The 27369-nt window shown below is 44.3% G+C and overlaps 2 protein-coding genes across 9 annotated transcripts in view; one reads left to right on the top strand and one right to left on the bottom strand.

The window, feature by feature from the left end:
• The window catches only part of itsn2b (intersectin 2b), a 38415-nt gene extending 36824 nt beyond the window's left edge, over nucleotides 1-1591 (bottom strand). For both annotated transcript variants that reach the window (XM_014196451.3, XM_045718354.2), the window contains exon 1: nucleotides 1379-1591. The gene's annotated coding sequence lies outside the window, so the exon portion shown is untranslated. The remainder of the gene's footprint in view (nucleotides 1-1378) is intronic.
• Nucleotides 837-17035, top strand: LOC106603155 (intron Large complex component GCFC2). Of its 7 annotated transcripts, XM_045718366.2 has the most exons (17): nucleotides 2742-3363; nucleotides 9950-10138; nucleotides 10378-10623; nucleotides 11464-11570; nucleotides 11679-11806; nucleotides 11972-12155; nucleotides 13764-13887; nucleotides 14078-14141; nucleotides 14260-14345; nucleotides 14561-14760; nucleotides 14963-15107; nucleotides 15222-15343; nucleotides 15697-15773; nucleotides 15898-15964; nucleotides 16231-16377; nucleotides 16567-16700; nucleotides 16815-17035. In XM_045718366.2, the coding sequence occupies exons 1-17, from the start codon at nucleotides 3084-3086 to the stop codon at nucleotides 16915-16917; spliced, it is 2403 nt and encodes an 800-aa protein (XP_045574322.1). In that variant the 5' UTR covers nucleotides 2742-3083; the 3' UTR covers nucleotides 16918-17035. The 7 variants fall into 7 exon arrangements, with proteins under 7 accessions (XP_045574329.1, XP_045574327.1, XP_045574321.1 ...); XM_045718373.1 differs by lacking the exon at nucleotides 2742-3363 and adding an exon at nucleotides 837-968 and having other exon boundaries at nucleotides 11464-11806; XM_045718365.2 differs by having other exon boundaries at nucleotides 2740-3363; nucleotides 11464-11806; nucleotides 14564-14760.
• The last annotated feature ends 10334 nt before the right edge of the window (nucleotides 17036-27369 follow it).

The raw sequence follows: 27369 nt of genomic DNA, 5'->3' as shown, positions 1-27369 counted from the left end.
GTAGAACGAAGCGCGGGTGCGCAACATTGACATCCATGTTTGGATTTGATTTGGAGGAGGGTGGTAGTGTCTAACAAGTGGATTTAATTGTTTCCTGGGCACTGGCCGACAATGTAAAAAACGCATTCCTTATCAGACCCGTCCACGAACTATGGATATACTCTCAGGCTTGGGAAAAGCATTACCAAACAGGCACAAGTACAGCAAATATCTTGCACGCCTCTCCAATGGTATACCCTAAGACAGAATGTTACTGTTAAATAACTGTACTTTCTGTTATTAACGGTATACATGATGGCGAGCACTGTGGGGTTGTGTGTAGGCATAGTACCCACCAGGATTGATGCATGCCACGGCAGCCATTTTGTGCCGGAGCACACCCCACATCGATCGTGACAGTGGAGAGAGACGACAATAGGGCGACCACCACTGTCCCCCGGGCCCAGATGCAATCTGCACTTTACACAAGGATCCTTGGACCACAGCCAACCAACCCGTGCCCTGACACAGCTCTGTTTATCCCTGTCCCTCACTAGTTCTGTTGTTGATCCCTGTTCGATGGCCCTAAAGTTATGGAAAGTAGTTTGTCTGCAGTCTGTATGACAGTGTTAAATAATCAACCTTCAACATCTGTATACTGACACCAGGTGAGTCCGGACCATTCAGCACTACCCAAATGAATACAGGCAAGACAGTACAGGCTAACAAATATAATACCACGTCCACTATTAATGACAGCTTTAACAGGAGCCTGCCTGGGGGATGGGATTTTAGGTAAGTTTTGAATCACAACACCAAGCTTTGCTGCCAGAAAACAAAAACGATGCATAGGCATATCCTGTTTGGAATGACCTGGTAGAATAATGATTGACAATGATGGAGTCCCTGAGTTCAAGTGGAGGATAGTTTAATTATGAATAAGAGCAGCAGTAGAATCAGAGCCACTTCGCAGAGCGCTACATTGTACAGTAAGTGAAATTGCTATCTCATCTAAAGTTGATACACTAACGCTACTGGTGCTTTCCCTTCACTTGTCTAAAGCGAGAGACACGTTTGTAACCTGTTCAACAAGTTATGTTTAAAGAATCTGAGGGAGCTAGCTAGCTACGTTAACTACCATCACTTTAGGTCAGGTCGTTTTCCTTTTACCAACTTCAAACAAGTTCGTGTGAGGGCACACTTCTAATGGCTGATATAAGTTACATATTTCAGTGTATCAAAATCCCTATGCGTAATAACATGATTAGTTAAGTAGTTAACTACATGCAATCAATATTGTATTTTACGCCTAGCAGTAGGTCAACGTTCAAGCAATAACATGGACTCGCTAGGAAAGCAGCAAGGCAGTTTCGGGTGACTAAAGCGTTACGTCGCTTACCTCTCACAATCATCGGGCAAAAAAAAAAAAAAAAACTTTCTCCACTTTTCTATCCGCAGTGAAAGTCTCCCTGGCGTTATGCAGTCGTTTCGTATTGGCAAAATGATGTAATTCCGAGAAGAATGTCTAGTTTAGTCAACTGGACCTGTTGCTGACAGCTGGGTCACACGAACAACATGGCTGACAGGCGGGTGTGGGTGGACGGTGCGCGAGAACGGCTCCGTTTGACCGGGACTGGGAGGTGGAGAGAGCGTCGGGGGCGCGCGCATGGATTTTCCCTAAACGCTGATCTAAGGTCAGTTTCAGCGGTCAGCTATTGTGCGGTTAAGGCTGGTACTGCGAGAGGGTAAACTGATCCAGAATGTATATGCCTACGGGCATACCGACCTCCCAAGCCAGCCACACACACCCATCCACAAGGCTCACCCCTCGAAGTTGCTGCTATTTGATCCATTTTGAATTTCATTGCATGGGGAACAGAGGATCAGAGCCCCATATTAGAACAGAACATTTCCAATGACAGATATAGAGCACCGCAGTGGAGTTGTCACAATACCCGTAAAACCTAGCGGTCAAACGGGGAAATGGTTCCAATCGTTTTTCCACCATTCATTTTTCCCATAGGGGATTTTAGAAACACTTAAAATAAGGGCTGTGTTTCGTGTAGGCTTACCCTGGCGTGACGTTTTGATAACCATGTAAATTTCTCTAGGACAAGGTGACTTTTATGAATATATTCGCCTGTATTTACCCCCCAGAAATTAAATGCTAATTAGATGCTAATGTGGCTATCATAAAGAACTGCACATGCCATGATGATCTTAAAGAGACTGCTGAATCGAGGCAAAGGTAAGAATCGCTGGATTAACTATCTAATGTTACTCCTATTCGAAAATGCTAATTAGCATCAACGTAGATATTGCAAAACTACAAATCTCTGCATGCTCCTGCATGTCATCTCTAACTGACACCTTTGCTAACAGGTAGTGTCAATTTAAAACTTCCCCATGATAGTTCACAGAATTGTCCATTTAAAGAAATGTAGCCAATTTATTCATTACTACATTTAGCTAACATTAGATAGTTAATCCAGAGATTCTTTCCTTTGCTTCGATTCAGCAGTCTCTTTCAGATCATCATGGCATGTGCAGTTCTTTAATCTAATTAGCATTTCATTTCTGGGGGGGTAAATACAGGTGAATATATTGATAAAAGTCACCTTGTCCATGAAATATTTACAGTTATCAAAACGTCACGCCAGAGTAAGCCAACATGAACCACAGCCCTTCTTTAACTGTTTCTAAAATCCCCTATGGGAAAAATGAATGGTGGGAAAACTATTGGAACCATTTCCCTGTTTGACAGCTAGGTATATGGGTATTATAACTCATACTGTGGTACTCTATTCCTCTTGTTGGATCAGCTAAAAAGGAGGACTAAGAAACAATTGTAACAAAACATATTTAATATCAGCGTTTTTCCAGACTCCCATTGCGTTTTTTCAATAAGCTATCATGTCAAAGATTGGTAAAATAATCGTATTGAAAATTCATTGCGATTGTGAATGCACCCCAAGCACGACCGCGTCCTCGACACCGACTAACTACAAGACCCGGAGAGGATTGCGACATATGTACGTCTGATATTTATTTACGACTTAACGTATTGTGATTTATTTACATGGCGATACCCCGATACAGAAAATATGTTCAACAAGAAACCACGAAGAAATTTTAGGCAAAGGAAAGGAGACTCGAGCGATGAAGATGAACAGAAGAACGGAGAGGGTGATGACCTAGGTAAAACACAAGTTACCGCTGATAGCATAAAGCCCTCCAAGTCGTCGCAGATCAAGTCGGACTCGAGTGGTGCTGAAGACGTAGTGGAAGATAGTGGACCGTTCGCGGTTACTAGATCGCCTCACAGCAAAGAGAACAAGGATGGACGAAATAAAATAAACGTGCTCAGCTTCTCTGACGACAAAGGTAGGCGGTTACTTTTTTTAATATTTTTTAATGTAAGCATCATAGACTAGTATTTACCAAAGACCAAAAAGGCAAGTACAAGCCCAATACATTTCTAACGTCTCTAATTTAACAGTACAGTGGGCGGTGCATCTGCATCTAAATTCTTACATGGCTTCCCTCCTTGTGCCTTTGTATTTATCTGGAAACACAGGACAGATCGCAGCAATATGTAAAATATCTTCCAGGATTTTGCTTTCACATGCCCAGTTCCATAGTGCAGGTAGAACTAAGGAGATTAACAAGGAGGGGTGAATCAATTGTATTTCCTTGCCTCCTCAAAACACATTGGAAGAGAAGATCAGAGGGACCTCAGAATTAATCCTCCAATGAATTTTGAGAAGGAGACGAGGGAGGATATGTGGAATCAAGAATACATTTGAGATTCACTCCTCTCCTTAGCTATACAGTGCATCTGGAAAGTATTCAGACCCCTTGACTTTTTCCACATTATGTTACGTTACAGCCTTATTCTAAAATTGATTAAATTGCCCCCCCCCCCCCCCCCCGCTCAATCTACACACCCCAGGTTTAGACATTTTTGCAAGTGTAATTTTTTGGTATTTTTAAATGTCACATTTACATAAGTTTTCAGACCCTTTACTCAGTACTTTGTTGAAGCACCTTTGGCAGTTATTACAGCCTTGAGTCTTCTTGAGTATGACGCTACACGCTCAGTACACCTGTATTTCGGGAGTTTCTCCTATTGTTCTCTGCAGATTTTCTCAGACTTCATCAGGTTGGATGGGGAGCGTCGATGCACAACTATTCTCAGGTCTCCAGATATGTTGGATCGGGTTCACTCAAGGACCTCTCTGTACTTTGCTCTGTTCATCTTTCCCTTGAACCTGACTAGTCCCTGCTGCTGAAAAACAGCCCCACCGCATGATGCTGCCACCATGCTTCACCGTAGGGATGGTGCAACGTTTCCTCCAGACGTGATGCTTGGCATTCAGGCTAAAGAGTTCAATCTTGGTTTAAGCGGACTGTCATGTGCCTTTTACTGAGGAGTGGTTTCCGTCTGGGAACTCTACCATAAAGGCCTGATTGGTGGAGTGCTGCAGAGATGGTTGTCCATCAATCTCCACAGAGGAACTCTGGAACTCTGTCAGTTACCATCGGGTTCTTGGTCACCTCCCTAACCAAGGCCCTTGTCCCCCGATTGTTCAGTTTGGCCGGGCGGCCAACTCTATGAAGAGTCTTGATGGGTCCAAACTTCTTCCATTTAAGAATGGCCACTGTGTTCTTGGGGACCTTATATGCTGCAGAAATGTTTTGGTACCCTTCCCCAGATCTGTGCCTCGACACAATCCTGTCTAGGTCTACGGACAATTCCTTCGACCTCATGGCTTGGTTTTTGATGTGACGCGCTGTCCACTGTAGGACCTTATATAGACCGGTGTGTGCCATTAAAAATCATGTCCAATCAAATTAATTTATCACAGGTGGACTCCAATCAAGTTGTAGAAACATCTCAAGGATGATCAATGGAAACAGGATGCAGCTGAGCTCAATTTCGAGTCTCATAGCAAAGATTCTGAATACTTACGTAAATATGGTTTTTCTTTTTTTTTATCTTTTATAAATGTGCCCAAAATTTTTTTTAAACCTGTTTAAGCTTTGTCATTATGGGGTGTTGTGTGTAGATTGATGAGGGGAAAACAGTTATTTAATCCATTTCAGAATAAGGCTGTAACGTAACAACATTTGTAAAAATGTAAGGGGTCTGAATACTTTCCAAATGCACTGTACATAGCCAGGAAGGTCTTGCGTGTGTCAAGATTGGAAAACAAACCCACATTATATCTCTGTGCAGATACTATTTTGCTATTGATTTCTAACCCAGAAACCTCTATTCCCATTCTTACTGACTTAATTAAGAGATGTGGCTATTTTTCTGGCCACCTAATACATTTGAGTAAATCAGAAGCTATGCCTCTACGGAGCTTGAGTGACAACAACAATTTGAATGACTTCCTGTTCAATTGGACAAAAAATTGTTTTGTTTATCTTGGGTTAAACATTTTGAATAAACTTCACAACCTGTCTAATGGCAACTTTGCACCTGTATTTAGGGCAGTTAAGGAAGACCTAGGTAGGTAGAGGGACATGCCATTATAATGGTTGGGTAGAATGAATCTGATTTGAAATGAATGTTTTCCCCAGACTGTATCCTCCCCAGGCGGTCCCATTATTTATATAATGAAAAATACTTGTAATTAACTCAGTAAATACCTTTCAGTCTGTATATGGTACAGAAAAAGACCAAGGTTGACAATTAGTAAACTGCAGCTACCATATAATTTAGGAGGCCTGGCACTACCTAATTTGCTATTTTATAACTGGGCATGTCATGCTTGCATAATTGCGGAATGGCTCTGAGATTAACATTGCTCTAATTTGGGTCAGTAATGACTCCTGCTTCACACCTTCACATCTTGGGGCGGCAGGTAGCCTAGTGGTTAGAGCATTGGACTAGTCACCGAAAGGTTGCAAGATCAAATCCCCGAGCTGACAAGGTAAAAATCTGTCGTTCTGCCCCTGAACAAGGCAGTCAACCCACTGTTCCTAGGCTGTCATTGAAAATAAGAATTTGTTCTTAACTGACTTGCCTAGTTAAATAAAGGTAAAATGAAAAAATCTCCATACTCATTAATCAGTGATAATGTCGCCGGAGGGGGTGGCTACCGTCTTATCGGCTCCTAACCAACCATGCTATTTTGTTTGTTTTTTCGCGTTGTTCATAACTTGTTTTGTACATAATGTTGCTGCTACCGTCTCTTCTGCCCGAAAATCGCTTCTGGATATCAGAACTGGGATTACTCATCTCAAATTGGACGAAGAGTTTTTCTTCAATGAGTCGGATATACTACAACAGACACCCGACCAGGCCCAGATCCCCATGATTTGCTGGAAAAGGAAACTGCTCATCCAGAGGCGGTGCTCCTAGTGACCGGGAACTTTTAATGCAGGGAAACCTAAATCAGTTTTACCTAATTTCATTCAGCATGTTAAATGTGCTACCAGAGGAGAAAAAAAACATCTAGACCACCTTTACTCCACACACAGAGACACCTACAAAGCTCTCCCTCGCCCTCCATTTGGCAAATCTGACCATAACTCTATCCTCCTGATTGATTCCTGCTTACAAGCAAAAATTAAAGCAGGAAGCACCAGTGACTCGGTTTATAAAAAAAGTCATCAGATGAAGCAGTTGCTAAACTACAGGACTGTTTTGCTAGCTCAGACTGGAATATGTTCTGGGATTCTTCCGATGCCATTGAGGAGTACACCACATCAGTCACTGGCTTTATCAATAAGTACAATGAGGACGTAGTCCCCACAGTGACTGTACGTACATACCCCAACCAGAAACCATGGATTACAGGCAACATTCGCACAGAGCTAAAGGGTAGAGCTGCCGCTTTCAAGGAGCGGGACTCTAACCCGGAAGCTTATAAGAAATCCGGCAATGCCCTCCGAACCATCAAACAGGCAAAGCATCAATACAGGACTAAGATTGAATTTTACTACACCGGCACTGATGCTCGTCGTATGTGGCAGGGCTCGCAAACTATTAGACTACAAAGGGAAGCACACCCGAGAGCTGCCCAGTGACACGAGCCTACCAGATGAGCTAAATCACTTCTATGCTCACTTCGAGGCAAGTAACACTGAAACATGCATGAGAGCATCAGCTGTTCCGGACGACTGTGTGATCACGTTCTCCAAAGCCGATGTGGGTAATACCTTTTTAAACAGGTCAACATTCACAAGGCCGCAGGGCCAGACGGATTACCAGGATGTGTACTCAGAGCATGCACTAACCAACTGGCAAGTGTCTTCACTGACATTTTCAAAAGGTTTTACAGTTGCACCATCGAGAGCATCCTAATCTTGCATCACTGCCTGGTATTGCAACTGCTCGGCCTCTGACCACAAGACACTACAGAGGGTAGTGTGTAAGGTCCAGTACATCATTGGGGCCAAAGCTTCTTGCCATCCTGGACCTCTATACCAGGTGGTGTCAGAGGAAGGCCCAAAGAATTGCCAAAGACTCCAGCCACCCTAGACATAGGCTGTTCTCTCTGCTACTGCACGGCAAGCAGTACCGGAGCACCAAGTCTAGGTCCAAAAGGCTTCTTAACAGATTCTACCCCCAAGCCATAAGACTACTGAACAGCTAATCAAATGGCTACCCAGACTATTTGCATTGCCCCCCCCTCTATGCCACTGCTACTCTCCTGTTATTATCTATGCATAGTCACTTTAATAACTCTACCTACATGTACATAAACTCAGCAAAAAAAGAAACTGCCCTTTTTCAGGACCCTGTAGGCAATTAAGGTCACAATTATGAAAACTTGGGACACTAAAGAGGCATTTCTACTGACTCTGAAAAACACCAAAAGAAAGATGCCCTGGGTCCCTGCTCATCTGCGTGAACGTGCCTTAGGCATGCTGCAAGGAGGCATGATTACTGCAGATGTGGCCCAGGAAATAAATTGCAATGTCCGTACTGTGAGATGCCTAAGACAGCGCTACAGGGAGACCGGATGGACATCTGATCGTCCTCACAGTGGCAGACCATGTGTAACAACACCTGCACAGGATTGGTACATCCGTACACAGATGCGGGACAGGTACAGGATGGAAACAACAACTTCCCGAGTTACATAAGGAAAGCACAATCCCTCCCATCAGTGCTCAGACTGGCCACAATAGGCTGAGAGCGGCTGGACTGAAGGCTTGTTGGCCTGTTGTAAGGCAGGTCCTCACCAGACATCACCGGCGACAACGTCGCCTATGGGCACAAACCCACCGTCGCTGGACCAGACAGGACTGGCAAAAAGTGCTCTTCATTGACAAGTCGCGGTTTTGTCTCACCAGGGGTGATGGTAGGATTCGCATTTATCGTCGAAGGAATGAGCCTTACACCGAGGCCTGTACTCTGGAGAGGGATCGATTTGGAGGTGGAGGATCCGTCATGCTCTGGGGCGGCGTGTCGCAGCATCATCGGACTGAGCTTGTTGTCATTGCAGGCAATCTCAACGCTGGACGTGGGTATAACCAATGATGAGATGGCACGTGGGCATCTGCTTCTATAAACCAATGAGGAGATGGGAGAGGCAGGATCTGCAGCGCGATCTGCGTCAGAAATAGAACTGACTGCTATTTTAGCCCTTGGCAACTCAGACACTCGTTGGAGCGCACAGTGTGGGTGCAATAATTTGAATAATATAGATTTCAAAATTTCTTGCAATGCACGCGACGCGAGCGGTGTAGTCAGCCTGTTAGGTTGGAGTCATTAAAACTCATTTTTCAACCATTCCGCAAATTTCTTGTTAACAGACAATGGCTTTGGCAAGTCGGTTAGGACATCTTTTTTGTGCACAAGTAATTTTTCCAACAATTGTTTACAAACAGATTATTTCACTTATAATTCACTGTATAACAATTCCAGTGGGTCAGAAGTTTACATACACTAAGTTGACTGTCCCTTTAAACAGCTTGGAAAAATCCAGAAAATTATGTCATAGTTTAGAAGCTTCTGACAGGCTAATTGACATTACATTTAAGTCATTTAGCAGACGCTCTTATCCAGAGCGACTTACAAATTGGTGCATTCACCTTATGATATCCAGTGGAACAACCACTTTACAATAGTGCATCTAAATCTTTTAAGGGGGGGGGGGGTTAGAAGGATTCCTTTATCCTATCCTAGGTATTCCTTAAAGAGGTGGGGTTTCAGGTGTCTCCGGAAGGTGGTGATTGACTCCGCTGTCCTGGCGTCGTGAGGGAGCTTGTTCCACCATTGGGGTGTCAGAGCAGCGAACAGTTTTGACTGGGCTGAGCGGGAACTGTGCTTCCTCAGAGGTAGGGGGGCCAGCAGGCCAGAGGTGGATGAACGCAGTGCCCTTGTTTGGGTGTAGGGCCTGACAGCATTTGAGTCAATTGGTGTTGTGGATGTATTTCAAGGCCTACCTTCAAACTTTGCTTGACTTCATGGGAAAATGAAAAGAAATCAGCGAAGACCTCAGAAAAACAATTGTAGGCCTCAACAAGTCTGGTTCATCCTTGGGAGCAATTTCCAAACGTCTGAAGGTACCACGTTCATATGTCCAAACAATAGTACGCAAGTATAAACACCATGGGACCACGCAGCCGTCATACCACTCAGGAAGGAGACTCGTTCTGTTTCCTAGAGATGAACATACTTTTGTGGCGAAAAGTGCAAATCAATCCCAGAGCAAAGGACCTTGTGAAGATGCTGGAGGAAACCGGTACAAAAGTATCCAAGCCAGGAGGAAGGAGGCTTCCCCTGCAAAGACTTCCCGTCAAGACTTCCCGTCGTGGCAAGCACAACATTGGCATTTATTGTCAAATTGTCTACTACTACAACCACAAATAATCTAGACAAGAGACACTAGTCACGGACATAAAAACACAATTTCTTTATGATCACCTATCTATATTGTTGTAAAAACACACCCCTGTTTAGGATACATGATTGATCTCTCTAACCATGTCTCGGTGTTGACCCCAGCCAGGAGAGATGTGACTGTGGTTGCGTCCCCGAAAGAGCAGTCCGGTAGTGATGTGTCCGGAGAAGAGCTGTCCCCAGAGAGCGACGGAGACGCCAAGTCAACCACATCCACTTCTGCCTCCTCCATGTCATCCAGATCATCCAAGTCTTCCAGATCCTCCATGTCCTCCACTCAGAAACATAAACCAGGTCAGTCACGCCGATGGCTAGGCTCGCTCTCCAACGGAAAGGCTGCAATAAATTAAGTAAACAAAATCAAAGAGTATGAATACTTCCATGCACAGTATTATCAAGAGTGAGTTTGTCTTCACAAATTTTTTTTGCCTCCACACCTGTCTTTGCAAGATAGGGTGGTCCACCCCTGGTCTACACAGAGACAGGCAGATAGGCAGTGTTCTGAATGATATCCCTTGTGTTGTTGTGTGTAGTGGTGATTCCGGACACGAGGAGGATTCAGGCAGCCAGGAGGCAGCGTCAGAAAGCCAGAGCCCAGAAGGACCACATCTCCCTGGGCAGAGACTGGGAGAGCTCCCCCCGGACACCAGACCACGAGGACCTGGAGGAACGCAGTGATGAGGATAATGATGATGATGATACGCCAGATGACCATGAGCGAAGGATCAAGTTTGCCCCACGGTCCAAAACAATCAGGGAGAGGATAGCAGAGAAGATGGGTAACAGAGGAGGGGAACAGGAAGAGAGAATGTATTGATTTGTTCTCTCGGATGACCGTTTAAGCTTTTTTTAAACATTTTTTTGCACTAAACATTAGGCTAATGCATGGATAATAAACAGACAATCTATAATCAAACCCCAGAATGTTATATGCGTCGGTTATAGAAAGTGGCGTGAGAGTTGCAGCTGAACTAATACTGAGAATATCAAACATTAGGAACACCTTCCTAATATTTGTCAGGGCATGGACTCTACAAGATGTCAAGCATTCCACTGGGATGCTGGCCCATGTTGACTCCAGTGCTTCCCACAGTTGTCAAGTTGGCTGGATGTCCTTTGGGTGGTGGACCGTTCTTAATACACACGGGAAACTGTTGAGTGTGAAACACCCAGCAGCATTGCAGTTCTTGACGCAAACCGATGTGCCTGGCACCTACTACCATACCCCGTTCAAAGGCAGTTAAATATTTTTTCTTTCCCATTCACCATCTGAATGGCACACATACACAATCCGTCTCAATTGTGTCAAAGCTTAAAATCCTTCTTTAACCTGTCTCCTCCCCTTCATCTGCACTGATTGAAGTGGATTTAACAAATGGAATCAATAAGGGATCCTAGCTTTCACCTGGTCAGTCTATGTCATGGAAAGAGCAGGTGTTCCTAATGTTTTGTATACTCGGCGTATATCACACCTCCTTTGACTGGGTGCTGAAATCAGTTGTCGTTATGCGCTTTGTTTTTTAGTCCTTGTTGTGTTGGTACAGGAGGTAGTGAATGTCTTTCTCTCTGTATTTCTGTATCTGGCTCGGTGGCTCACTCCGTGCTTATTAATACTGGAGGGAGTGACGGTGGTGACAGTGGCTCTGATGACCAGGAGAGAGAGGATAATAACCTGTGGGAGGAGCAACAGATTGGGAAGGGAGTGAAGCGACACCCTGGGGAACAGGTACGATATTCACCCCTCTACTTTCTAAGTCACACACAAACACACTTTCTCTCTCTCTCTCTCTCTCTCTCTCTCTCTCTCTCTCTGTGTGTCTGTCTGCCCCTGCAGAGTCCATCAGGCAGTGAAGGCAGTGGCTCTGTGAGGATAAGCAGCAGCAGGCGGAAACAGAGAGTCAACATCCCAGAGTCTCTGCCTCCCGTCAGCCTCAGCATGGTCAAGAAGAGGATCACTCGGAAGTGAGTTAATTCATTTTTCCATTCATCTATCTTTACATTGGCCTCTCTATACTATATACCTAATGTAATTGAACTGCAAGATAAGATGCTTGTCTAGTAAATCTCTCTCTTTTCCTCTCCTCCTCCCTACATATCTCTCCCCATTCCTCTCCTCCTACTCACCAGACTGTGTGATCTGCGGGAGGTCCACAGGGCTCATGAGGCAGACCTGAGGAGGATGGAGGTGGACATGGACAGCTCTAGAACCTCTCTGGAGAACCTTGAGGACAGTTCCGCCGACCGCCAGCTACGGTTCTACCGCGCCACCACCGCCTACGTTCAGAACCTGGTGGAATGTCTGAGAGAGAAGGTCAGATCAGAGGGCTTCTGGGTAACATGAAGAGTCTGTTAGCATGCTCTGTGCCGAAAGTGTTAGGTGTTTTATAAGTCTTTAAAATGACAAGAAGCACCACCTTGAGGTAGAATGAGTGAAAATGGAGGAAAACTAAACTTCCTGAAGGACCTATCATCCTTCCACTCCCTCTACCTTCTCTTCCTCTGTATCTGCTGCTAAAACCACTTTCTATCACTCTAAAGCTTCTGCCTCTCTTCCACCTTCTCCTCCCCCCTCAAGCCTCCATCCCCCTCCTCCTTCTCAGTGGACGACTTTGTCAACATCCGCTCCTCATTCTCTCAGCCTATTGAGTCCACTGGTCCCTCTCACACAGAACTACCCTACGCCTTGACCTCTTTCTCTCCAGATGAAATCCTGCGACCAGTGAGGTCTGGCCACCGGACAACCAGCCCGCTCGACCCCATCCCCTCCAGACCATCTCTGGAGACCTTCTCTCATTCCTCACTTCCCCCATCCCTGACCACTGATTGCGTCCCCTCTGGCTTCAAAATGGCCAGAGTTGCTCCCCGCCTCAAGAAAACAACACTCAACCCCTCTGACATCAAACTACAGATCGGTATCCCTTCTTTCTTTCTTTTCTGATATAAAAGGCATGCCAGGCAGACATTTCAGCTTGGATGTCGGCCCACCACCTCAAGCTCGACAAGACGGCGCTGCTCTTCCTCCCGGGAAAGGCCTGCATGGTTCCTCCATGGTTGACAGCTCTACAATGTCCCCCTCCCAGAGTGCAAATAACCTTGGTGTGACCTTGGACAACACCCTGTCGTTCTCTGCAAACATCAAAGCAGTGACTCGCTCCTGCAGATTCATGCTCTACAACAATTCCGTAGAGTACGATACTAACTCACACAGGAAGCAGTGCAGGTCCTAGTCTAAGCACTTATCTCCCATCTGGACTACTGCAATTTGCTGTTGGCTGGGCTCCCTGCTTGTGCATCAAACCCCTGCAACTTATCCAGAACGCTGCAGCCCGCCTGGTGTGCAACCTTCCCAAATTCTCCCATGTCACCCCGCCCGGCTGCACACTTCACTGGCTTCCAGTCGAAGCTCGCATCCACTACAAGACCATGGAACTTGCCTACAGAACAGCAAGAAGAACTGCCCCTCCCTACCTTCAGGCTATGCTCAAACCCTACCCCCCCCCCCCCCCAACCCGAGTACTCCGTTCTGCCACCTCTGGTCTCTCTACCCTTCCACCCCTACAGGAAGGCAGCTCCCACTCAGCCGTCAAAGCTCTTCACTGTATCTGAAAGTGTCTTAAATAATCCCACAGCACCCCCTTTTGGGAACTAACACTCGCACGTGACTCCCCCCCTCCCCCCCCCCCATTCTAGCACCGGCTTTGCTGATGGCTACTTTGAGGAAAAATGTACTTACTCTGACTGTGATATGTGGTTGTCCCACTTAGCTATTTTAAGATGAATGCGCTGACTGTAAGTTGCTCTGGGTAAGAGCGTCTGCTAAATGACTCAAATGTAAAATGTGGTGATCAGACAGTGTTATTGAGGTTGGGGGGGGGTCACATTTTACATGTAATAAAACATATGGATTGATCATCCCTAGGTGGTGGAGATCAACAGTGTGGAGGTGGACATGCACACTCTGCTGTCTGAACAGGCGGAGGAACTGTTGTCAAGGAGACGAAAGGCCGTACAACTGGAGTCCTCTCGCTTACAGCAGCTCAGCTGTGAGTTGTTCTTTTTTGCGTGCGTGCGTGCGTGCGTGCGTGCGTGCGTGCGTGCGTGTGCGTGGTCCCAGTCAGTGAAATGGCGGGAGGTGAACTTTCTACCATAGTTCACCTCCTCACACCGTTGATCTGTTTATTTTTGATTAGCTGTAGTCGGGTGCATTTATAAACTTGCTCTCTCGCTCTCCAGATGCCACTGTTCCACACTGTGAAGGAGATTCAGGGGAAAGCGTGAATGAAAAACAGAATAAATTGTGAGTGGGAATATTCCCTTTATTACTGACACTTCACGTCGCTTTAGCTTTTAGGTGAATTCCTTCATTCTTCACTGCATCCTGATGTACTCTATGATATCATTGTCTCTCCATCCAGTGAGCCAGGTGAGGAGGACTGTGGTAGCCTGCCGGCCGACAGTGAGCTTTCAACTGAGGAAGAGGCAGAACTGCAGAAGGGGAGAGGTGAGGATTGTAGCTGTACTGGGCGAGGACAAATGTCCTCCACTTACCAAATGTGTTGGTGACACCTTGATTTTAGCCCAGTATTTAATTTCCAAATTGGTTTCTGTATTTTTCTTTATCAAACAATTGGCCATTCTGTTCCTTACAGAATTAGTTAGTGCTAGCTCTCTAACCCATAGAATAACAGACATCTTTTTCCCTCCTGTCTAATCCAGCAGAGATCCTGAGCAGGTCCCAGGGTGTGTTCTGTGACGTGAATGAGGACTTCTGGGTGGTGAAGAAGGTTCTGTCTCGCTTCGACGAATGGAGAGGAGCCTTCTCCGAGTCCTACCACTCAGCCTACATCAGCCTCTGTCTGCCCAAACTACTCAACCCACTCATCAGACTCCAGCTCTTAGGCTGGAACCCCTTACAGGTACGCTATATACACACAAACCTAGTGCAATGGTAAATCTTAGCACTGGCGGTAATGCTAATTGTATTAGCCAAAATCAGCATTGAAAATTAGTACTGGAAGTCTGTGTTTCAGATTTATATCTGTTGACAGAGCTCATTTTCATTTCAAATGTATGTAATTTGAGCGACAGTGCCTCTGTCATTTTCTCTCTGTGTATCAGGCTGCAGGGGAGGACTTTGAGGCTCTGCCGTGGTACTCTGCTGTTGAGACCTTCTGTCACGGACTGGGTTACCAGGAGGCAGAGCACACAGACCGAAAAACACTGCCTGCTATCATAGAGAAGACCCTGTTACCCAAGATACAAGGTCTACAGAAACACACACCCTATGGATGTGTATAGCACTCCCCTTTCAATTTTGTCATGAGTGTCCCTGTGATTTTACTGAGGTGTGTCTCACTTTAATGTGTCCTCCTCACAGGTATTGTGGAGTTAGTGTGGGACCCTCTGTCCAGCCGTCAGTCAGTGTGTCTGTCTGAGCTGTGTCGCAGGCTGCAGGACGACTACTCTCTGTTTGAGGGAGAGCAGAGCAAAGCAGTCAAGGTAACAGTTAAAACTGCTTCCACAGTGCAGTGCCCGCACTAGCAGTATTTCTCCCAGCCAGTCATATTTACTACTCCCCACCGGAGACCTTGGTTCAATCCCCGTGTCCTCCCTTCCTACGTTTGTACCACTTGCCTGTATCCCAACTTTTTTTTTTTACAAAAAATGTAAAATGGCTTTCACAGACAATCCAACATTCGGACCAAACTCTATTCATGGCTCTAGTCACAAAGAATGCCAGACAGCAGTCACAAAATGAGAGAGCACCTTTTGAAACTTAACTACTACCTGTGAGTGTCAGAATGGAAATATGTCCTGTTCCCTCTGTCTGTCCCTGTCCTGTCCCCTGCCAGGTGTTTTTAGAAGCAGTGAGTGGCAGATTGGGGAGTTCAGTGGATAATGAAATCTTCATTCCTCACTACCCTAAGAAGTGAGTGACTCCACCAGATATCTCAACACTTAGAGGACATGTGATTTATTTAAGTAGTTACTGGAATTCATGTGTCTTACCGTAGCTTACAGTACTTTACCATAACGGCCTGGTCTTTTGGCAGGTTTTTAGATGACAAGTCTTCTCCACAGAGGCGGTTCAGAGACCAGCAGTTCTGGACAGCTGTGAAGGTACGTAACAACACTCCGTTTAAAGATGATTTTTTTTCAACGATGTGTTTTCTAAGAGAGGGGTATAGTGTACTGTGGTGAGGGACCATGTGGCTAGTTAGCCCATTACAACATCTACCAATAAAGTCCAGTCAAGAGATGGGAGGGCTTTCGTCACAGCTCCTTGTGTGCTGCCATGTGCAGCTATTGCCCTGCCTTTACTGCGTGCTCTCTCTTGCCATTTCCGTAACATGCATTGCTTTAGTGGTGTTTCTCTTGCGTGTCAGCTCCTAGGTAACGTGGGCCAGTGGGACGGTTTGATACCTGAACACGCTCTAAAGGAGCTGATGTTGGACAAACTTCTGAACTGCTACCTGATGATGACGCTACTCAACGAGACCCAATCTCAGGACTCTGTCCATAAATGCAAAAATGTGTGTAGGTGAATTGCGTGTGTCTAATGTTAGTGTGTTGTCTACGGGGGTTTCAAGGTGTTTCCTAGGGGAGTAATTGCTCTGCCGTCTTCGAGATGGCTCAGTTTAGTGGTGTCATTTTCAGGTTTTTCTCAAAATTAACTGAGATTTATTGCTCTCTCTCGTCTCTCCATCTCTTTCGCTGAGCAGGTCGCGGCGTGTTTTCCTCAGTCCTGGTTTAAAGACGTGAGCTCCTGTCCCTCTCAGCTGAAGTCCTTCAGTGACCATCTCCTGCAGACTGCCCATTCAGTCTACAAACAACAGCCTGACCACCCCAACACACGGTAACACTGCCTTACCTACCTCAAATATATACTTTTATGATACAGGCAGAATCATGTGATATGGTCAGGGTAGTGTTTTGATAATGTATGTAATGTGGTTTCTATTTCCTGTAGGGCCGTGGTGAGCGATGTGCTGACTGTTCTGGGAAGCATCAAGGCCTGGGACAAGGTGTCGACTATATCAGACAAATACCATTACAAAGACCTGGTGTCCTAGTGTGTCCTACTGTGTCAACCATACATCATGTAATATTTGTTGTAATTTTGTACATTACACAACTATATTTGTACTTATTTTTTTAATATATAAATACATCTAACAGATGTTTGGTCCAGTTCCCCTCCAAACTGTTTTTATTTTTGTTTCTGTCTTACCTCTTTCAGAAAAAGTCAGTGCTTGTAACTTCATCCCCAGGGCTAAGTATGCATCCATCCTTCAAAAATGTTGTTGAATAGGTCTTAGTGTGTATATATGAGGAGAAAACAAGTTATTTTACAGTATGTAATGGCAGTGGAGTTTTTTTTTATTGACGTGTGCAAAATGTATCACGGGTGGCCGGCAGATGGCACTATTTTAACTTTTAGGTCGTTTGTCTGCATCCCAACTGGAATTTATGTAGCCGGCAATACACTCGTATCCCCCCCAGCGCCCGGCTCGTACATAAAACATTCTACATTCAGGGTGCAAGGGCATCCATTTCCTCTATTTCAATCAAAGTTCAATCAAATGTATTTATAAAGCCCTTTTTACATCAGCTGATGTCACAACGTGCTGTACAGAAACCCAGCCTAAAACCCCAAACAGCAAGAAATGCAGGTGTAGAAGCACGGTGGCTAGGAAAAACTCCCTAGAAAGGCCGGAACCTAGGAAGAAACCTAGAGAGGACCCAGGCTATGAGGGGTGGCCAGTCCTCTTCTGGCTGTGCCGGGTGGAGATTTATAACAGAACATGGCCAAGATGTTCAAATGTTCATAGATGACCAGCAGGGTTAAATAATAATAATCACAGTGGTTGTAGAGGGTGCAACAGGTCAGCACCTCAGGAGTAAATGTCAGTTGGCTTTTCATTGCCGATCATTCAGAGTTGGCTTTTCATTGCCGATCATCATCTACTACTCCTGCTGTCTCTAGAGAGTTGAAAACAGCAGGTCTGGGACAAGTTGGCACGTCCGGTGAACAGGTCAGGGTTCCATAGCCGCAGGCAGAACAGTTGAAACTGGAGCAGCAGCACGACCAGGTGGACTGGGGACAGCAAGGAGTCATCAGGCCAGGTAGTCATGAGGCATGGTCCTAGAGCTCAGGTCCTCCAAGAGAGAATTAGAGAGAGCATACTTAAATTCACACCGGATAAGACTGGAGAAACACTCCAGATATAACAGACTGACCCTAGCCCCCTGACACAAACTATTGCAACATAAATACTGGAGACTGAGAGGAGGGGTCAGGAGACACTGTGGCCCCGTCTGACGATACAGGCAGGATATAACCCCACCCATTTCCTCTTAATAAAACAGAATTTTCCACCACCATGCTAGAGTGGCGAATGCTACTTCTTGATGTTGCATACTGCGTTCAGACGGGGGTAAACAACAGACTGCCGCAACCTGATTGGCTGAACATCAGGAAGTAGCATTAGCCATACATTTTTCTAAACTAATCCAATATTTTAGTTGGACTTGCACCCGTTACTGAGATGGCTGTTCCAGTTTATATTATTTAGGTAGGCTCAATAATCAATTCTTACCTGGGCAGTCATTCTGAAAGCAGGTTGCAGGTGATTTAAAAGTTCAAAAATTGTTAGACATCCTCACTCTGGCTGGATTCCAATAGGAATTACACATCACTTTGCAAGCCAGTATAATGTGGCTTGCCGGCTTGATGTTCAGTAGTTTCAGACCAATGTGTTAAGGTATAACTCAACAACAACAAAAAAGGCTTATGATATACAGGTATCTGCCATAATAAATGCAACACCAACATAAAGTATCTTAATAATATGGCTGGGACAATACCAGTATCTTCATTCGTTTCGTGGCAAAGAAACAAAACATGAGAATTGAACTTCTTTACGAAAATAGCCCGTATGTTGGAAACGAACATCATGTCTTCCAGTCATGTTTATTTTCCAAGCTATATCACACAATATTTTACATAGAGCAGGTTTTTAAAAGGACAAGAATCTCCCATAAGTGTTCAACTGGGTTGAGATCTGGTGACTGAGACACAAACACGTAACCTTTAAACCACATAAGTTTCTTTTGAGATGCCGCTTTCAAAGTCCCAGATCTCTTCTAGCCATGGTAGACAAAATAATGGGCAACTGGGCATTTATGTTAAATGCTTAACTCAGGAACCACACCTGTGTAGAAGCACCTGCTTTCAATATACTTTGTATTCCTCATTTACTCAAGTGTTTCCTTTATTTTGGCTGTTATCTGTATGTAGTATTGTCATAAAGAGTACAATTTTTAAAGATAACGTTCACTTAGACCAGTGTTTTCCACAAGTACATAGAGCAGCCCGCCAAATAATACAAGTTACCAGCCAGGTGTCCCCCAGGGTTCTCTTTTGGTGGTACATTCTAATGCCTAAATTCCATCTGAAATACACAGTGAAATTATTGAATTTATATTCAGTGTATTGTTAGTTGTTTTGGATACTGCCTAGGCTTGAATGATCAGGACTATTTTCTAAGTAAGAGAACATTCAACCTTTTTAACATTTAACCGGTCTTCTCTTGAGATTAAAGTCTTATTTACAGTTTTACTGCAAGATATGAATTGCCACAATGTTTGTTCTTCAAATTATGCATTTTATTAAAACAAAAAAATTAGGCCTCACGAGTGGCGCAGCGGTCTAAGGCACTGCATTGCAGTGCTTGAGGTGTCACTACAGACCTGGGTTTGATCCCAGGCTGTGTCCCAACCGGCTGTGACCGGGAGTCCCATAGGGTGTTCCAGCATCGTCTGTGTTAGGGGAGGGATTGGCTGGGGGGCTTTACTTGGCTGATCGTGCCTGCAGGCTAGCTTCGGGTTGTCAGTTGGATGATGTTTCCCCCGACACATTGGTGGGGCTGGCTTGCGGGTTAAGCAGGCGAGTGTTAAGAAGCGTGGAATGGCGGGTCATGTTTCGGAGGATGTATGCCTCTCCCGAGCCCGTTGGGGAGTTGCAGCGATGAGACAAGATCGCAATTATATATCATGAAAAAAGGGGGTAAAATCCCAAAAATTAAAACACACAAAAAAAACAGTTTTCGCTCTCAATATCACACTTTTATTAATAGAAAAACAATAAAATGTGGTGTTATAAGTGCACCACAATGCTTAAACCACATCAGGAAACCACTTTTGAGATTTGTAAATAAAAAGAAAAGAGAATACATTTTTATTTTGGGGTACCCTTTCATTTAAGTGTGCACTTATCAAGAGGCTATTGTTAAGTCGTGTTTTTGTAGTGAACATGTGATGGTAGAGTTTGCAAAACAAATGCCCACTGGATTGATGAAAATAGCCATTCTGCCAGGTAAGCATAGGCTACTTTCTTGATAACAACTAATTGCGAACGTTTTTGGGAAAGCCTTTTAATATACACTATATACAAAAGTATGTGGACACCCCTTCAAATTAGTGGGTTCAGCTATTTCTGCCACACCCGTTGCTGACAGGTGTATAAAATTGAGCACACAGCCATGCAATCTCCATAGACAAACATTGGCAGTTGAATGGCCTTACTGAAGAGCTCAGTGACTTTCAACGTGGCATCGTCATAGGATGCCACCTTTCAAACAAGTCAGTCAGTCAAATTTCTGCCCTGCTAGAGCTGCCCCGGTCAACTGTAAGTGCTATTATTGTGAAGTGGAAACATCTAGGAGCAACAAAGGCTCAGCCGCAAATTGGTAGACCACACAAGCTCACAGAACATCACTGCTGAGTGCTGAAGCGTGTAAAAAAGAATTTGTCCTTGGCTGCAACACTCACTACCAAGTTGGAAACGCGATCTCTGGAGTGATGAATCATGCTTCACCATCTAGCAGTCCAACGGATGAATCTGGGTTTGGCGGATGCCAGGAGAGCCCTACCTGCCCCAATGCATAGTGCCAACTGTAAAATTTGGTGGAGGAGGAATAATGGTCTGAGGCTGTTTTTCGTAGATCGGGCTAGGCCCCTTAGTTCCAGTGAAGGGAAATCTTAACGCTACCTCATACAATGACATTCTAGACGATTCTGTGCTTCCAACTTTGTTTAGGGAAGGCCCTTTCCTGTTTCACCATGACAATGCCCCCATGCACAAAGCGAGGTCCATACAGAAATGGTTTGTAGAGATCATATAACATTCTTCTTGAATACCCAGTTCTGTTTTTGAGTTAGCATTAAATATTTTACACTCCAAATAAACATTATTTGGACATATCGGAATGTCTAACTTCTGTTTGATCTTACAGAACCCTGTACAGCTTACAGTATAAAGAAAGAGAAGCTTAGGCCTAACCCCAGAGGGATAGAGATATGCTGGAGGCATGCATTTATTTTTGTGAGATGGCTACTGCGTCTGCTATACAAATATAGACGTTCAGAAGAAGGGTAATTCGTTAATTTTCGATCCAAATATTTTGTATGAAGATAGCATTATATTGTTAGATTATAGAAGTAACTCTGGTAGACCTGAAACCATCTTCCTCACCTCAAGTGAGGTCGGCAGGTAGCCTAGTGGTGAGAGCGTTGGACTAGTAACCCGAAAGGTTGCAAGACCGAATCCCCGAGCTGACAAGGTAAAAATCAGTCGTTCTGACCCTGAACAAAGCAGTTCCTAGGCTCATTGAAAATAAGAATGTGTTCTTAACTGACTTGCCTAGTTAAATAAAGGTTAAAAAAAACAAAATAATTCAACTGTCCAAGCCAGTTGGAGCGACGGGGCCCACTGCCTTAAAATCATAGGCCTGTGGTAGCTAAAGTTTAATAATAGCCATACCAAATTTCTAAACATTATTCGTTTGCAGAAATCCGAGGCTTAACTGATGCCAAGCACACACACAGATTTACATCGATGCGGACATTGAAAACATCCTTTTTCCTGACACGGGCCATGTCCATATGCCAGCTCCCTCAGCTGACAACCTCTCTCCCAATCTGAAATATCTGCACCTAAAGGAAACCAGGCTAAAACTACATGGCATGACACTGAGTGAGTACGTACGGTCTAAGAGGATCCCAAGAGGCCTCCGTATTCAGAAAGTACCTACTCTGGGTCGCAAAGATTAAAAATTCTGCACCAAGTGGTGTGAGGTCCTCAATAAAGCCAGGACCAGGATTGTCAACGGGAAGAAGGACAACACAGCCCCGGAACGTGATCAAGACCCCAACAGTACCGCTACAATACCAGACAAAGTGGGTGCGGAGGGGGTCGATGTGGAATGGGGAGAAAAACGTCAGCACCACCCGAGCAGCAGGACAATAACCTAATCATCTATCTGTCTGACAACAACCTGACACCGTCCCAAGCAACGCCTTCTTAAGAAAGGTTTGTCATATGTCCCCCCCTTCTACTACTAATCCATTTAAGCTTAAAGTTCAGATGTTCCAATTCTATAGATCCATCAAGCTGAAATATTTCTACAACAAAGACAATGTGCAAACCACTCTAAGAGTCAAAAGTAACTTTTGTCCACCAGTCAACAATGTCGCTATTGATACTTTTTGTAATCTGGTGGATGGAGATATTGACTTAATCCTGCAGTCTTCTAAACATAGAGATATTGGTAAAGTTTAATGTGATAAATTATTGTCCCTGAGCAGCAACAGGAATGTGGTTTGGAAACCCACTGACAAAGGAGGCGGCTTAGTATTGTTAAATAAAGAGAATTAAGACTTTGAACTCATGTCCCAACTCTCTAATGAGACTTGTTACACCAACTTGAAAAGCAACCATACCACAATTTTAAGGATGAATTTGACTCTTTTCTCCAAAGCGCATTCCTTCAGTCGCTCTTAAGTACTGCCTTCCTAAGGTTCACAAATCACTAGAGAAGCCTCCTGGACGGCTTATTGTAGCATGTAAGGACAGTTTAACTGAACCTATTTCCCATTATATTGACTGGATCCTACATACTATAGTGGTGCAATTGCCCTCATACTCGTGAGACACGGGCGATTTCCTTAAACAACTATCTGAACTTGAAATTGGGGATGACTATTTAGCTATCTCTCTCATCACCCTAGATGACAAAGGACTGGAGGCTTTGAAGTTATTTTTGGAACAGAGAGGGGGACACAACGTCCTCTACAGGTTTTTTGTTGGATCTGAGTACCCTCCTGTTCAATAACTATTTTTTATTTTAAGACTGTTACTATTTACAAAAACAGGTAGCGACTATGGGCTCCATTTTCTCTCCTAACAATTCATGTCTATTTGTGGGTTATCTTGAAGACAAGTTCATTGGGCACAATAACCCTTCTCCTATCATATAAGTATGTGTAAAATATATGTTGATTATGTGTTTCTCATTTGGAACGGTCCCCTCAATGTGTTTGATTTTCTCGCTGACCTTAATGTTATGGTTCAATCTATCAAGTTTACAGCAGAGATTGGTAATGGCGATATATCTTTCCTTGGTACACTGGTGCACCTTCACTCAGGGTCTACTTTGTCCACTACTTTGTACACAAAGCCTACACACAAGAAAAGTCTCCCACATGCAGCTACTGCGCATCCCACATTTCTGAAAAAGGGATTACCGTACACACAATTTCTGAGACTGAAACGCATTTGTACTAGTAAAACGGACTTTGAAAACGAGGCTATGAAAATGTATAGACTGTTTGAGGCCCGCTCATACACGAAAGAATGGCTTGATGACGCTCTCAGTAAAGTACGTACCATTGATGAGACCTCTACCAGAAGGGATAAAAGTAATAAAATAAAACATTGTATCTGTACCACTACATATTGTCCTTTGAGCGATGACATCAAGGGAGCTGCTAAGAAACATTGGAATGTGCTTATGGCTGATCCTGCTTGCCCAAAAAATCTATCTGACCCCCCTCTCCTTTCACGCTGCAGGGCAGGAATATCAGGGACTTCATTGCTTGGGCAAACACTCATGTCTCCCCTATAAGAAATGACGGAAGACTAGATGAGGTGACTTCTACCCCTGTCGCAGTTGTGCGGCATGTAGGGATTCCTGCCACTGGCTAACAATACATTATCAAACAGTTCCTCACTTGCAGCTCTTTAAATGTCATATACCTTATCTCTTGTCCATGCAATAAGCAATATGTGGGCAAAACCAGTAAGAACCAGACCGATAGGAACACGTATTATAGAACACAAGAGTACTGTAAGGAGAAATGACACTAAATCCCCTATCGCATGTCATTTCTCAGAGGGCGGTCACCCCGTCTCTTCCATATCCTTCTGTGTTTAACAGCAGATAAAACGTTCACAAAGGAGTGGCCATCTTCAATGAAGTCTTCTCCAGATAGAATGCAGGTGGATGTTCTATTTAAAAATTCTCCACCCATCAGGCTTGAATGAATAATTGTTATTGAAGTGTTTTCTGTAACTGGTATATTGCCTCTGTGTTTTATACCTCCATCTAGTGGTGTCTCTAGCTTCCTACTCTTTAAATCCTGTGTTATTTCTTATGAGGAAATGTTCACATGGGACAGTATATGTATAAGCAGTAATTTATGATGTTTCACTGTCCGCTTTTGTATATTAAGTAGATCATGCATTCTATTGTACTAGGTACTATCATTTACAAAATACAAAATACAAAATAGTCACCAACACTCTACTCAACAAATTGGATTCAGTCTATCACAATGCCATATGTTTTGTCACCAAAGCCCCATATACTACCTACCACTGCGACCTGTACGCTCTCGTTGGCTGGCCCTCGCTTCATACTCGTCACCAAACCCACTGGCTTCAGGTCATCTACAAGTCTTTGCTAGGTAAAGTCCCGCCTTATCTCAGCTCACTGGTCACCATAGCAGCACCCACTCGTAGCATGCGCTCCAGCAGGTATATCTCTCTAGTCACCCCCAAAGCCAATTCCTTCTTTGGCCGCCTTTCCTTCCAGTTCTCTGCTGCCAATGACTGGAATGAATTGCAAAAATCACTGAAGCTGGAGACTCTTACCTCCCTCACTAGCTTTAAGCACCAGCTGTCAGAGCAGCTCACAGATCACTGCACCTGTACATAGCCCATCTATAAATAGCCCATCCAACACCTCATCCCCATACTGTATTTATTTATTTATCTTGCTCCTTTGCACCCCTGTATCTCTACTTGCGCATTCATCTTCTGCACATCAATCACTCTAGTGTCTAATTGGTATATTGTAATTACTTCGCCACCATGGCCTATTTATTGCCTTACCTCCCTTTTCTTACTTCATTTGCACACACTGTATATATATTTTCTTCAACTGTATTATTGACTGTATGTTTTGTTTATTCCATGTGTAACTGTGTTGTTGTATGTGTCGAACTGCTTTGCTTTATTGTTGGCCAGGTCGCAGTTGTAAATGTGAACTTGTTCTCAACTTACCTACCTGGCTAAATAAAGGTGAAATAAAATAAATAAATACAGTTTATAGATTTTCTGATGTCTTTTCTTGCCCAATCATGTGACATATGCAATTATCATTGCAATGGAAAACAGGTGTGTGTGCTGATAATTTACACTGATGAAGGCCTGAGGCTGAAACGTTTGTTTTTACCTTTAATTGATGCACTATCTTGCACTATGATATATTCTTTGGGCACCATGATGTTCCAATAAACATCTTTATTTTGCATTCAAGCCTCAGTTTTGGATCTATTCCTTTATTCGACAGTGTGTAGATCTCTTTCTTCCAGTAAACTTAATTGTGGTAATATCAAAAGTAAGTCAAGCCATTGTTTATAGGAAAAATACGAGCAGAAGAGCGAATGTAAACAATGGAAAAACAACCTACCCTCCCCTGTGCCCCCCCCCCCCCCCCCCCCCAAAAAAATCACACAACCCTCCCCAAAGCAATTTTGGGGGGGACAACCCTCCCATATTTTTCACCACCCCTCCCCCCAGTAAATTTCAATCTATCCCCCACTTGTAATGTTTAAAATTGAAGGTGTAACATGGAAAACAAAATGTATGTTACTTCATTACCAGATCAAGGTGTGAATAGCCCACTAGGCTATGTCATTTGTTGTCATTATATCCAGAATAATTAATAGGAATAGTGTTGAGTGTTGTGCAGTATTCTATCCTACACAATTGTGCACATTACAGTCGGTGTCCAATCCGACGCAAAAAAACATGGACTCATTACCTTGATGCTTTCTCTGTTAAAGAACTAAACCCTGCTGTATATCAAGCAGACAACAGATGATCAACATCAATTCGCTAGGGATATTAGATCTAAAGTGGATCCAGGCACAATTAGGGTACTAGGGGGTAACTAGCTCCCCCTAAGAACAATGTCTAATTGCTGACACAAAAAAACTATGTTTGGAAAATAAATTGTATGTGTATGAAGGTCATGCTAAGGCGAATAAACTATAAAGGGAAATAAATCAAATTAATTTCTATTTATCACATGGGTCGAATGCAACCTTACAGTGAAATTGTTACTTACAAGCCCTTAACCAACAATGCAGTTAAGATAAATAAGTGTTAAGTAAAAAAAAAGATAAGTGGGAGGGGCAATGCAAATAGTCTGGGTAGCCCCTTGATTAGCTGTTAAAGAGTCTTATGGCTTGGGGGAAGAAGTTGTTAAGAAGCCTTTTGGACCTAGACTTGGCACACCGGTACCGCTTGCCATGCGGTAGCAGAGAGAACAGTCTATGACTAGGGTGGCTGGAGTCTTTAACAATTTTTAGGGCCATCCTCTGACACCGCCTGGTATAGAGGTCCTGGATGGCAGGAAGCTTTGGCCCCAGTGATGTACTGGGCCGTACACACTACCCTCTGTAGTGCCTTGCGGTCGGAGGACGAGCAGGCAGTGATGCAACTGGTCAGGATGCTCTCGATGGTGCAGCTGTAGAACCTTTTGAGGACCCATCCCAAATATTTTCAGTCTCCTGAGGGGGAATAGGCTTTGTCGTGCCCTCTTTACGACTGTCTTAGTGTGTTTGGACTGTGATAGTTTGTTGGTGATGTGGACACCAAGGAACTTGAAGCTCTCAACCTGCTCCACTACAGCCCTGTTGATGAGAATGGGGGCGTGCTCGGTCCTCCTTTTCCTGTAATCCACGATCTGCTCCTTTGTCTTGATCACGTTGAGGGAGAGGTTGTTGTCCTGGCACCACACGGTCAGGTCTCTGACGTCCTTCCTATAGGCTGTCTCATTGTTGTCTGTGATCAGGCTTACATGTACCACTGTTGTGTCATCGGCAAACTTGATGATGGTGTTGGAGTCGTGCCTGGCCATGCAGTCATGAGTGAACAGGGAGTACAGGAGGGGACTGTTGTTACCTACCCTTACAACCTGGGGGCGGCCCGTCAGGAAGTCCAGAATCCAGTTGCAGAGGGAGGTGTTTAGTCCCAGGGTCCTTAGCTTAGTGATGAGCTTCGAAGATACTGTGGTGTTGAACGCTGAGCTGTAGTCAATGAATAGCATTCCCACATAGGTGTTCATTTTGTCCAGGTGGGAAAGGGCAGTGTTGAGTGCAATAGAGATTGCATC

Source organism: Salmo salar, chromosome 01 (genome assembly GCF_965601325.2).
Source record: "Salmo salar chromosome 01, fSalSal1, whole genome shotgun sequence".
NCBI lineage: Eukaryota > Metazoa > Chordata > Actinopteri > Salmoniformes > Salmonidae > Salmo > Salmo salar.
The sequence above is the reverse complement of the archived record's forward strand: the minus strand, read 5'-3'. Positions and strand labels throughout refer to the sequence as shown.

What these genes read in the sequence shown, in the direction of transcription:
- LOC106603155 (XM_045718362.2), top strand. Translation starts at nt 3,084, where the DNA reads ATGTTCAACAAGAAACCACGAAGAAATTTTAGGCAAAGGAAAGGAGAC. An exon ending in AGCAGAGCAAAGCAGTCAAG is followed by an intron (nt 15,344 to 15,696) that starts GTAACAGTTAAA and finishes GTCCCCTGCCAG; the next exon opens with GTGTTTTTAGAAGCAGTGAG. An exon ending in ATTCCTCACTACCCTAAGAA is followed by an intron (nt 15,774 to 15,897) that starts GTGAGTGACTCC and finishes GTCTTTTGGCAG; the next exon opens with GTTTTTAGATGACAAGTCTT.